An 11,591-nucleotide genomic window follows, 5' to 3' on the forward strand; every position below is an offset into this window, starting at 1 on the left:
GAAGAAAATCCACTTCCCAACACTGCTGGTAAAAATGGGGCTTCCCCACCCCAGGGGAGTGTGTGGCCCCCAGAGTGGGAGAGGGCTGAGGGCTCCCACTTGCCTCCCACAGGGACCTGAGGAACAATGTCATCAGCACGGTGCAGCCTGGTGCCTTCCTGGGCCTGGGGGAGCTGAAGCGTTTGTGAGTGGCATGTCCTGCCCCCCAAGCCCTCCCAGCCCGCCCCCTCCCTGGAGATGGTCCCCTGGGTCCCAGGACCAGCTATCCCTTCTTGTCTCCCCACTCAGAGCTCCCCTCTCCCCACACAGTGTTTGGGGGAGACACTTCAAGCCCATCTCCTCGTTCATCCTGCTCCCACACAAGCCCCGGCCACACACGTGTGTCCCACACAAGCGGATCCGTGTGCTACTGTCTGGCCGGCTTGCTGAGGTTGTGTGTGTCCCCCTAGAGATCTCTCCAACAACCGGATTGGCTGTCTCACGTCTGAGACCTTCCAAGGCCTCCCCAGGCTTCTCCGACTGTGAGTGAGGGGCAGTTAGTGGGGAGGAGGGGGAGGGAAGGCTCGCCTCGAAAGAGGGGTTGGGAGGAAGGAGGCAGCAGCAGACCCTCATAGGCCCCCCGCATTCCCTTCACTCACTCCTCCCTCCTCTGGCCCAGGGAGACCCTAAGATCCTGGCTCCCTGTTCCCTGCAGAAACATATCTGGAAACATCTTCTCCAATCTGCAACCTGGGGTCTTTGATGAGCTGCCAGCCCTTAAGGTTGTGTGAGTATCTGTTCCCAGCCCAAGGACTCAGAGCCCTGCTGCCTTTCTCTGCCCAGGAAGGACACACATAAGCATCATGACCACGGTGGCCAGCCTTATGAGTAGGCAGGACGGGCAATGGCTGAAACCGCCGTATTTGACTTCCCACTATCGCCAGGCTGGGGGTGCGCATGTACCCCCCATACCCCTTCAAGCCACAGTCTCTCCCAGGGCTCCATCCCCGCCCTGGAGCCCACACTCGCTGTGCTCTAGTCTGTGGCCCCTCTCCCCATTCTGCAGGGATCTGGGCACCGAGTACCTGACATGTGACTGCCGCCTGCGCTGGCTACTGTCCTGGGCCCGCAATCGCTCCCTGCAGCTGTCCGAGCACACACTCTGTGCCTACCCCAGTGCCCTTCATGCCCAGGCCCTGGGGGGCCTCCAGGAGGCCCAGCTGCGCTGCGGTGAGCACATCCCCCCCTGCACACCTGCCGCTTGGTGCAGATGCGCTCCTGAAGCCCCCCCGCCCCCCCCCCCGCTGGCTCCATGCTCCCTCTGCCTTAAGGGTCATTGGGTGGTGGGCGCCTTCTCCAGGGCATGCATCCTCTCCCTCAGATCCAACTGGGGGTCCCACCCTGGTGCATGAAGGCCTCCCTGCCCATGTCTCCTCCCACAGAAGGGGCCCTGGAGCTGCACACGCACCACCTCATCCCGTCCCTGCGCCAAGTCGTGTTCCAGGGTGACCGGCTGCCCTTCCAGTGCTCCGCCAGCTACCTGGGCAATGACACCCGCATCCGCTGGTACCACAACCGGGCCCCCCTAGAGGGCGACGAGCAGGCGGGCATCCTCCTGGCCGAGAGCCTCATCCACGACTGCACCTTCATCACCAGGTACAGGCCCTGCTGCCCCTTCCCAGCCCAAGGCATGGGGTAGGGGAGGCACAGTGCCCATCACCCGCCCCCCAAAGGAGCCCTGCTCAGACATGTTCTGGAGAGTAGTTCCTATGCGTGAGAGCACACGTGTGTGTTTATGGAAATCCAGGACTGAGTCATAAATGGTCTGACTAGGCGATAGAAAGTCAACGCCTGATAGAAAAAAAAAAAAGGATTACATTTGACGTTTCTTTAGCGCTTTTACAATGTATATAGTGACTCTCACCAAATTATGGGACTGAATCTCTCCAAGAGACTTGCATGGGAGGTCCTATTAGCTCCATGCTAAGGGTGGGGAAATTGAAGTTCAGGAAAACCATACCATAAGGCCAGTCGGAATTAAAGGAGTATGTACTTGTATCCCTCGCTCAGTCAAAGAGAAAAGAACCCCAGAGCTCCTGCCCCACACGCCCCCAGTCAGGGGCTGCGTGTGGGTAGACGGGGCCAGGGCGCTTAGGGAGGGTGGCGCGGCCACCGAGAGTGCCTCGCGCAGCCAGCCCTCCGCCCGCCCGCAGCGAGCTGACCCTGTCTCACATCGGCGTGTGGGCGTCAGGGGAGTGGGAGTGCTCCGTGTCCACGGCCCAGGGCAACGCCAGCAAGAAGGTGGAGATTGTGGTGCTGGAGACCTCCGCCTCCTACTGCCCCGCTGAGCGAGTTGCCAACAACCGCGGGGACTTCAGGTGCGGTGCCCTCTGCCACCCTGGCCCCGCCCCCACCTCCGCCCCAGCTCCTGCGTCGTCGTTGGAGAACACGCGCCCCTCCCCCCCTCCCGGCTGCCCATCTCCTGTAAGTCCCCAGCCCCAAGTCCCACTGTCCCGCTGTTGTTTTTACAGAGACCTTATCTTTTTGTATAAAGTCCCCATGTGACATATGCTGTGCAGAACAAAAAGTTTGGGTGGGTTTTTTTTGTTTGTCTTGTTACTTTGCATTAATAGTTCACAAAACTATCCCACAACGGATATCAGATTTTAATATCCCCATGGGCGTCTCCGTGAGGAAGGGCAGGTATTATCCTCCCCATGGACAGCTGAGAACACTCAAGCCCAGAAAGGGTAAGGGGCTTGAAGTCAGGGCTCCAGGTCTGAACAAACACGGACTCAGAGAGAAGGTGGAGCTCGGGAGCCCCTCGGAGCCCCTCGAAGGCCAGTCCGAACCCTCTCTCTGAATCCCTCCCCCAGGTCCCAAGGGGTTCAGCATCCCAGGTCTAAGGGCAGAGGAGGGACCCTTGCTCTGAGGAGCTGGGGCATCAGCAACCTCCCGCCTCTGCCCCCAGGTGGCCTCGGACTCTGGCTGGCATCACAGCCTACCAGTCCTGCCTACAGTACCCCTTCACCTCGGTGCCCCTGAGTGGGGGGGCCCCAGGCACCCGAGCCTCCCGCCGGTGTGACCGAGCTGGCCGCTGGGAGCCAGGGGACTACTCCCACTGTCTATACACCAATGACATCACCCGGGTGCTCTACACCTTCGTGCTGGTGAGGCCAGGAGAGGAGAGGGGCGGGGGGGGGGGGGGAAGGTGGTGGCATCCCATCAGCTCTGGTTCTGGGGAATGGGGAGGGGAGCCCCTTCATGGCTGTGGGCTCTGCTGTGCCTCCAGTCTGTGGGCGTGAGCAGTGAGGGGCTCTTGGTCTTCTCATCTAGCTTTTCTCCTTCTAGGGCATTCAGATCCCTCCTCCTCCCCCTCCAGGGCCACCCCAAGCATCTTTATTCCCAAACACAGCAAGGGCAGCCTGAAGGAGGAAAACAAGGAGAGCGTGAGGTTGTCCCATTATCCTTAGGCCAGTGGTGTTAGAAGTGGGCATCCCTGAGTCCTGATGAGTTCATTCCTTCCATGTGCCTCTTGTCTTGATTAGACCCCGCTGGTGGGCTAGACCCCTCTCCCCAGGCCTTATCGCCCCGAGCGTCGGCACAGACAAGGGGGCCCCCTAGGGGCAGTTCTCCGGGAGAAGGGGCAGAACTGGACCATCTCCTTTCTCCTTCAATTCTCCCAGATGCCCATCAACGCCTCCAATGCGCTGACCCTGGCTCACCAGCTGCGCGTGTACACGGCGGAGGCAGCCAGCTTCTCGGACATGATGGATGTTGTCTACGTGGCTCAGATGATCCAGAAATTTTTGGGTTATGTCGACCAGATCAAAGAGGTGAGATTCAACCCGGCCTCTGGGGCCCCTGAAAACCGCCCCCCATTTGCTCAAGCCTCTTGTGCCCCCAGCCCCTGGGCCCCACACCCGACTCCTGCCCTCAGTGACTCCCTGCCCCCCCGCCGCCAGCTGGTGGAGGTGATGGTGGACATGGCCAGCAACCTGATGCTGGTGGACGAGCACCTGCTGTGGCTGGCCCAGCGCGAGGACAAGGCCTGCAGTGGCATCGTGGGCGCCCTGGAGCGCATCGGGGGGGCTGCCCTCAGCCCCCACGCCCAGCACATCTCTGTGGTAATATGGGTCAGCTGGGAGGGAGCTCCTTGGGGAGCCCAGCCCTGGGAGGGACCTTAGAGTCAACTGGGGCCGGCCCCTGCCTGCCAGGAGGAAAACACTCCTGTCTCCGGGCAGCAGGTCCTCCAAGTATGCACCTGCCATGAGCCCAGCTAGCGAGAACCCTGGTGCATGACTCAGTTGTGTGGAATCTGCCTCCGAGTCGTCAGGGGCAGTGCAGAGGAGAGGGAGGGGGCCAGTGACAGGGAGAAGTTATGCCAGACTTCATGGTGGGGAACCGAGTTGTTAACGCTAGCCCAACAGAAATAAACAGGAGGCAGGGTAAAAGGAGCCGAAGGGATGAATATAGGAGGAGACTTGGAAGCAGGCGACAGCACTGTGATAGAATGAGGAATCACGGAGACTCCTGCTCCCTAAGAAGAGGGTGACATTGCCAATGGTGGGTTGTGAACCGATGAACAACCACCACAGCGCATCTTCTACGTGCAAGATACTGTGCTAGGCACCCCGGGTGGTGTAAGGAGGCTGGACGTGGACCCTCCTCTGTGGCTTGGCTGGGGTGGCAGAACTAGTATCCGCTAAGAGGTGAGCCAGATACAAGGTAGGGTGTGAGTGGGAGGAAGGCTCTCAGAGAAGGTGCCATGGCCAGGGCTTGGGGAGCCCCCACAGCAGATGTCACATGGCCAGGCCTTGAGAAGACAGGAATAACGTGTAGGGGGGCACAGCCTGAGCAAACCTGCAGGGAGGGGGAGTGGGCAGTGGCGGGTGCGAAGCCAAGAGAGAGCTGCTGTATCTCAGATGGGGAGGTGACAGGCTCCCTGTCCCTAGAACTCACGGAACGTGGCATTGGAGGCCTACCTCATCAAGCCCCACAGCTACGTGGGGCTGACCTGCACAGCCTTCCAGAGAAGGGAGGCAGGAGCCCCAGGCGTGCGGCCCGGGGGCCCTAGCCAGAACCCCTCCCCGGAGCCCGAGCCCCTGGCTGACCAGCAGCTCCGCTTCCGCTGTACCACAGGGAGACCCAGCATTTCTCTGTCCTCTTTCCACATCAAGGTGGGCACCGGGGGTGGGCCGCGGGGGCGGACACGCCTAGACGCAGGTGCCTGGGGCGGGGTGTGTGTGAGTGTGAGTGGAAGCAGATCCAGAAAAGGGGGTTCAGGGGAGGGGGGAGGAGGGGACCGGAAGGCCCGAGTCCTAGGGGTTCCCAGATGTCTCTGAGGAACTCCCATGTCCCCCCAGAACAGCGTGGCCCTGGCCTCCATCCAGCTGCCGCCCAGTCTGTTCTCGTCCCTTCCGGCTGCCCTGGCTCCCCCTGTCCCCCCAGACTGCACCCTGCAACTGCTGGTCTTCCGAAATGGCCGCCTCTTCCGCAGCCACGGCAACACCTCTCGCCCTGGAGCCGCTGGGCCTGGCAAGAGACGCGGTGTGGCCACCCCCGTCATCTTTGCTGGAACCAGTAAGGGACTGAGCTCCCCATGCTGCACGGAGCGCTCCCAAGTGTCTGCCCGGTGCCCCTTCCCCCTGCCCTCCCCTCACCCACAGCCCCCCTAACACCCTGGGGGAGGTGGCCAAGGAGAGTGGCCCCTCAGCATTTCCCAGGGGCATAAGGGAAAGAGACATCCTCTCAAGGAAGGGACTGCTGGAGAAAAGGCTCTGGAAGACATTGGAATTTATAGCCCAGATCTGTCAAATTTCAAAAGGGTTACAAACACCCCCCCGCTCTACCCCGAGTCCTCTCTTCACCTTCCTGTCCCTCAGAATTACCTTCTCCCTTCCTTTCCCTGAGCCCAGCCATCACTCGTTTGGCATTTAGAATGGGCCACCTCCCAATGCTTTTTGATTCATCCTTGGGTCTCCCTGGTGAGACGGACAACCTGGAAGGCAGGGCCCGAACTGGCATCCAACTCCATCCGGAAGCCCAGCACACGCCCTGCCCCCCCCGGGGAGCCCTGCTGTCTTGCTGCTGCTTAGCTCTGTAGGGTGAGCCTCCCCACGGCCTGGTTCTACCTTGGTTCTACCCGTGTGGACCTCCCTCTCCCCTGCAGGTGGCTGTGGTGTGGGCAACCTGACCGAGCCAGTGGCCATTTCACTTCGGCACTGGGCTGAGGGGGCTGAACCTATGGCAGCTTGGTGGAGCCAGGACGGGCCGGGGGGCCCCGGGGGTTGGAGCTCCGAGGGCTGCCAGCTCCGCTCCAGCCAGCCCAATGTCAGCTCCCTGCACTGCCGGCACTTGGGCAACGTGGCCGTGCTCGTGGTGAGTGGAATGGCGGTGGGAACTTGGGAGGACCAGGGACCAGGGACCAGGGGTGAGGTGGGGGTGAGGGTAGGAGTATTCTGATCACCTGGAGCCATATTGAACTACAGAAAGGACAGCGGCCTCATCAGGCCTCATGACTGTAGGATTCATGGGGAAATGTCCCTCTGGTCTTCCCCACACCTTTTTCATCTTTCAGGAGACAGGGAGGTCCTGCCTCCACTCATCGAGACAGATAGATCTGGAACTACCCAGCCTGGTCTTCACATCCTGCACTCTCTGAGACCCAGATTGTTAAAGTGGGGGGAAAAAATCTGGGACCATTTCTCCTTTCTGGTCACCCTCCTCACTCATGGTCTGGCTCCCCCCTCCCTCACCACATTTTGCACCCCACTTTCCCAGATCCTGAGCAGACACGCAGCTGGATTATAGACAGAAACCTCCCCCTCTTCCGTCATCTCTGATTTTTAGGCTGAGAAGAGTCCCCAGAAGGGCAAGAGACGAGGAGGGAGGGACCGGTAGATCATTAACACTACCTGGGACTGACTTTCTAAGAGTGGCTGTCTCCACACTTACATCTTTGCCCACCTGGATGGACGAGGGGCCGAAGCTGAGGACCAAAGCTGACCGGGCTTGGGAAGAGGAAGAATGGTGTGGGGGACTGGCCAGGACTCCATGGGGTGGCCTCTACCCCTGGCTTCCTACTACTTCCTCTTTCCTACTCTTTCCAGGAGCTGAGTGCCTTCCCCAGGGAGGCGGGGGGCTCTGGGGCAGGGCTGCATCCTGTCGTGTACCCCTGCACGGGCCTGCTGCTGCTCTGCCTCTTCTCCACCATCATCACCTACATCCTCAACCACAGGTGGGGGCCCCTGCGGTGGGGAGGATGGGGAGGGAAGGCTGTGGGTCTCCCTGAGTACTGGCCAAGGGTTCCTTTCCTAAGTGGGTCCACATGGCGTCCCCAGGCTCTTGCCTAGCATCTTACTGGAAGGTTCCAGGGCTGGAAAACACATTTTGGGGGTTAAGCCCTCCCTGCCCTGGGGCATCTCTCACATTCACACACACACATGCGCACAGATATCTGCCTTCCCCCCTTGCTCTCCCAATGGCCTTGAGACCCCATGGACCTGACCTTGGGTGGGTGGCCCATTAATTAAAGACTGTTTCTGGGGCAGCTCCATCCATGTGTCCCGGAAGGGCTGGCACATGCTGCTGAACCTGTGCTTCCACATGGCCATGACCTCCGCCGTCTTTGCTGGAGGCATCACACTCACCAACTACCACATGATCTGCCAGGCAGTAAGCAGGAGAAGGGGCTGGAGTGGGGGTGGGGGGCGGTCCAAGATGAGTGGTGGCAGCCTAGGCACAGAGTCAGGAGGTGCACGGGAAAAAACGGGGGCTCCTGCTAATAGGCTGCAGGTCCGCCGTTGTGTCCAGCCTTGCTGGCGTGGGGGCCATGGGAGTCGGGGTGGTAAGAAGTAGAGAAACTACGAGATGGGTCTTCAAAGTGGAGACTGGGGATCTGCAATGGAGGAGAGGTCAGGGACAAGGCAGACAGCAACGGCAGGGTTGTGAAAAGTCCCCCGAGTGGGAGAGAAGCATGGGCTGGAAGGAGAGAGGGTGACAGCAGGGACAGAACCTTGAGGAGGCTCAGGGTAGAGCTGGGGGTGGAACAGTGGGAGGAGTGGGAGAGTAATACCGTGGATTGGGGCTCTGGGGTGGCTCCAGTACTAGCGGCCTGGTCCCCCAGCCTCTGTGGCTTGATCCCGCAGGTGGGCATCACTCTGCACTACTCTTCGTTGTCCACACTGCTCTGGATGGGTGTGAAGGCCCGAGTCCTCCACAAGGAGCTCACCTGGAGAGCGCCCCCTCCACAAGAAGGGGACTCGGCCCCGCCCGCGCCCCGCCCCATGCTCCGGTACTGGCCTCCAACTGTCAGCTTTGCAAGGGTGAAGGGCTCCGAGGCGGGTGAAGGACACCACCATCTGTTTTCCCAGGGTGGAGGCGGGGCGGGTCCAAAGTCCTGGGTGAGCACTCTCCAAAGAGAGAAGAGGCAAAGCCCTAGGTGGCGCCAAGTTGCCCAAGGCCATGGAGTGGGTGCACCCTTAGGGCACCCCTCTTCAGGGCTGACAAGGCCAGGGAAGGAAGTGACTCCAAAGGGCATTGGGTAGGGATCCTGGCAACCCGAGTGGCATCGAACAGTCAAGTCCCCTAGGAACTTACTGAGCCTGCAAAAATAATCTGAGAGAATTTAAAGGGGAAAGAGGATGGGACAGAGTCCCCGAGTCAAGGTGTCTGAGCATCTGTTTGCAACCCACTTGGTTCCCCACATCTCTGACCCCAAACCCCATTCCCCTCCAGGTTCTATCTGATCGCCGGAGGGATCCCACTCATTATCTGTGGTATCACAGCTGCGGTCAGCATCCACAACTACCGGGACCACAGCCCCTAGTGAGCGCCACCGCCTGCCTGCCCCACACCACACCTACCCGCCCCTATGCTGGATGCCTTCTACTTCACTGGCAGGGGCACCTGCAGGCCCACCTGGCCAGTGACCCAACCCAAACCCACGCATGTTGCCTAAGCCAGTCTCTGCCTTGCCACTCACCCTGTCCTATCTCCCCAACCACCCAGCCACCTCAGACATGCTCCCCGTCCTCACCCACTGCCTGTGTCTCCCCTCAGCTGCTGGCTGGTGTGGCGTCCGAGCCTAGGAGCCTTCTACATCCCGGTGGCTTTGATTCTGCTGATCACCTGGATCTATTTCCTGTGTGCGGGGCTGCGCTTAAGGGGTCCTCTGGCACAGAGCCCGAAGGGGGGCACCAGCAGGGTCTCCCTGGAGACAGGGGAGGAGCTGAGGGGTTCCACCAGGCTCAGGAGCAGCGGCCCCCTCCTGAATGACTCAGGTTCCCTTCTGGCTACTGGGAGCGCTGGGGTGGTGACACCAGGGCCCCCGGAGGATGGTGACGGCCTCTATTCTCCGGGAGTCCAACTGGGGGCGCTGGTGACCACGCATTTCCTGTACCTGGCCATGTGGGCCTGTGGGGCTCTGGCCGTGTCGCAGCGCTGGCTGCCCCGGGTGGTGTGCAGCTGCCTATATGGGGCGGCGGCCTCCGCCCTGGGACTCTTCGTCTTCACCCACCACTGCGCCCGGCGCCGGGACGTTAGGGCCTCCTGGCGTGCCTGCTGCCCCCGGGCCTCGGCCTCCCGCGCCTCACCACGGGCCGAGCCCACCGCCCCAGAGGACGGTTCCCCCGTATTCGGAGAGGGCGCCCCCTCCCTCAAGTCCTCCCCGAGTGGCGGCAGCAGCAGCCACGCGCCGCCCCTGGGCCCCTGCAAGCTCACCAACCTGCAGCTGGCCCAGAGTCAGGTGTGCGAGGCGGGGGCCCGCGGGGAAGGGGAGCCGGAGCCCGCGGGCTCCCGGGGCGGCCTCGCTCCCCGCCACCCCAACAACGTGCACCACGGGCGCCGCGCGCACAAGAGTCGGGCCAAGGGGCACCGCACGGGGGAATCCGGCACCAAGAACCGGCTCAAGGCGCTGCGCGGGGGCGCGGCGGCCGGGGCGCCGGAGCTGCTGTCCAGCGAGAGCGGCAGCCTGCACAACAGCCCGTCCGACAGCTACCCGGGCAGCAGCCGCAACAGCCCGGGCCTGCAGCTCGAGGGCGAGCCCATGCTCACGCCGTCGGAGGGCAGCGACACGAGCGCCGCGCCGGCCCCCGAGGCCGGCCGGCCGGGCCAGCGCCGCAGCGTCAGTCGCGACAACCTCAAGGGCGGAGGGGTCGGCGCGCCCGAGCGGGACAGCAAGCGGCGCTCGTACCCGCTCAACGCCGCCAGTCTCAACGGCGCGCCCAAGGGGGCCAAGTACGATGACCTCGGCGGGGCGGCCACGGGCGCCTGCATGAAGACGGGCCTCTGGAAGAGCGAGACCACCGTCTAGGGCGGGGGTGGGCAACCCTGTGGGACACACCGGCTTCCCTGGGGCCCTCAAAGACGTCCACCGGTGCGTCAGCAGGTTTGAGGGAGACACACCAGCGTTAGTCCCGGAGGCTGGGGAAAAGGACAGGCAGAAGGCCTGCCACTGCCCTGAGCGCCGTCCCTCCGGGGTAGCGACGATCCCAGGACCCCGAGCGGGATACATTTCCGTCCCAGCCCAGGCTAGTTTGGGCAGTCGACTCGGTGCCGTCCAGGGTAGTGGGGGAATGTGCTGTCGGCCCCCAGGTGGACCCCTCCCTAGGTACTCCCCACATCTCATCCACCCTGCCTCGCTGGTGGCCGTCCGCCCCATCAGGAAAACACAGATGACGGAGCTTGAGAACCGTGTTCTCTCCTCACTGCCCTCCTCTGCGGTCAGCCATCTGTGCCTAGATCCTAGGGCCTCTCCCCCACCCAGCTTTCAGCCAACTAGGCGGCCAGGCTAGCAGATGAGCCAGGTGGCCAGGACCCATAGGTGCTGCTTTTAAGATAAACTATGCAAGAGAAAGTGGAACAGTGTGCAAGGCAGCCCTGGAGATGGCCTTCTAGGGAAAGGGTGCACAATCGGGGACAGACATGTCCCACAGGAGTGGTGCGCAAACCATACAGCAGGGCTTTAGAGGTGGTGCCTCAGGACAGAGCCAAGGCCCTGCGCCTAAGAAGCTGCCTCTGCCAGATACCCAGGAAAGATCTGAGGCAAGTAGAGAGTAGTACTTAGATTTGGAGTTGAACGCAGTCCTGCCCTAAACCTGGCCCTATAAACAGTGCTCTGAAGAGAGGTGCCACCACAAGGCCACAGGCGGGGCTGGAGAAGCACTTACTGTTCAATGACAAGACCCATATCCCCAGTCTGCGCCTGCCAACACCAAGGCACTGGGGAAGAGCACTTCCCTGCCTCCATGAGGCCATATGCAAGAACCATTCCAAGAATTTGATCTCTAGCTCCATATTAGGGAGAAACCTCCCCAACATCAAACCAGTTTCCTGCCTCACAGAAGCCCAAGCTGAATCCCCCAGGGCGGCAGGTTGGGTCCCTGTGGCTCACGTGGGGCCTGTGCCTTCACTACTTTTAAACACCAGCACCCGTATTTCCCCCAACCTAAAAACAACCACCAGCCTTTTACTACAGGACCCAACGAAAAGTGGAGGGAAAGCTGAGCCCGGGGAAGAGGAACAGGAAAACCAGACCTGCTCCAGGTCCCTCTCAGTGTCCATATTCCCGCAGTCTGATCACCAAGGCAAAAGACAAAAGGGAGGGGAGA

General features: G+C 61.4%; 1 protein-coding gene across 2 annotated transcripts in view; it reads left to right on the forward strand.

Annotated features, from left to right (window-relative positions):
• ADGRA2 (adhesion G protein-coupled receptor A2) overlaps nucleotides 1-11,515 on the forward strand; it is a 34,238-nt gene extending 22,723 nt beyond the window's left edge. Inside the window, exons 3-19 of one of the 2 annotated variants that reach the window (XM_025886198.2) lie at nucleotides 113-184; nucleotides 450-521; nucleotides 695-766; nucleotides 1,046-1,209; nucleotides 1,422-1,635; nucleotides 2,193-2,357; nucleotides 2,951-3,149; nucleotides 3,666-3,815; nucleotides 3,945-4,106; nucleotides 4,935-5,159; nucleotides 5,346-5,562; nucleotides 6,152-6,360; nucleotides 7,092-7,219; nucleotides 7,533-7,656; nucleotides 8,130-8,275; nucleotides 8,719-8,808; nucleotides 9,043-11,515. In XM_025886198.2, the coding sequence (XP_025741983.1) occupies nucleotides 113-184; nucleotides 450-521; nucleotides 695-766; nucleotides 1,046-1,209; nucleotides 1,422-1,635; nucleotides 2,193-2,357; nucleotides 2,951-3,149; nucleotides 3,666-3,815; nucleotides 3,945-4,106; nucleotides 4,935-5,159; nucleotides 5,346-5,562; nucleotides 6,152-6,360; nucleotides 7,092-7,219; nucleotides 7,533-7,656; nucleotides 8,130-8,275; nucleotides 8,719-8,808; nucleotides 9,043-10,294 (3,661 nt within the window). In that variant the 3' untranslated portion in view covers nucleotides 10,295-11,515. The remainder of the gene's footprint in view (nucleotides 1-112; nucleotides 185-449; nucleotides 522-694; nucleotides 767-1,045; nucleotides 1,210-1,421; nucleotides 1,636-2,192; nucleotides 2,358-2,950; nucleotides 3,150-3,665; nucleotides 3,816-3,944; nucleotides 4,107-4,934; nucleotides 5,160-5,345; nucleotides 5,563-6,151; nucleotides 6,361-7,091; nucleotides 7,220-7,532; nucleotides 7,657-8,129; nucleotides 8,276-8,718; nucleotides 8,809-9,042) is intronic. The other variant, XM_073902463.1, reaches the window with a different exon arrangement.
• The last annotated feature ends 76 nt before the right edge of the window (nucleotides 11,516-11,591 follow it).

Source organism: Callorhinus ursinus, unplaced genomic scaffold (genome assembly GCF_003265705.2).
Source record: "Callorhinus ursinus isolate GAN/ISIS: 27379988/994484 unplaced genomic scaffold, GSC_fseal_2.0 scaffold17, whole genome shotgun sequence".
Taxonomy (NCBI): Eukaryota; Metazoa; Chordata; class Mammalia; order Carnivora; family Otariidae; genus Callorhinus; species Callorhinus ursinus.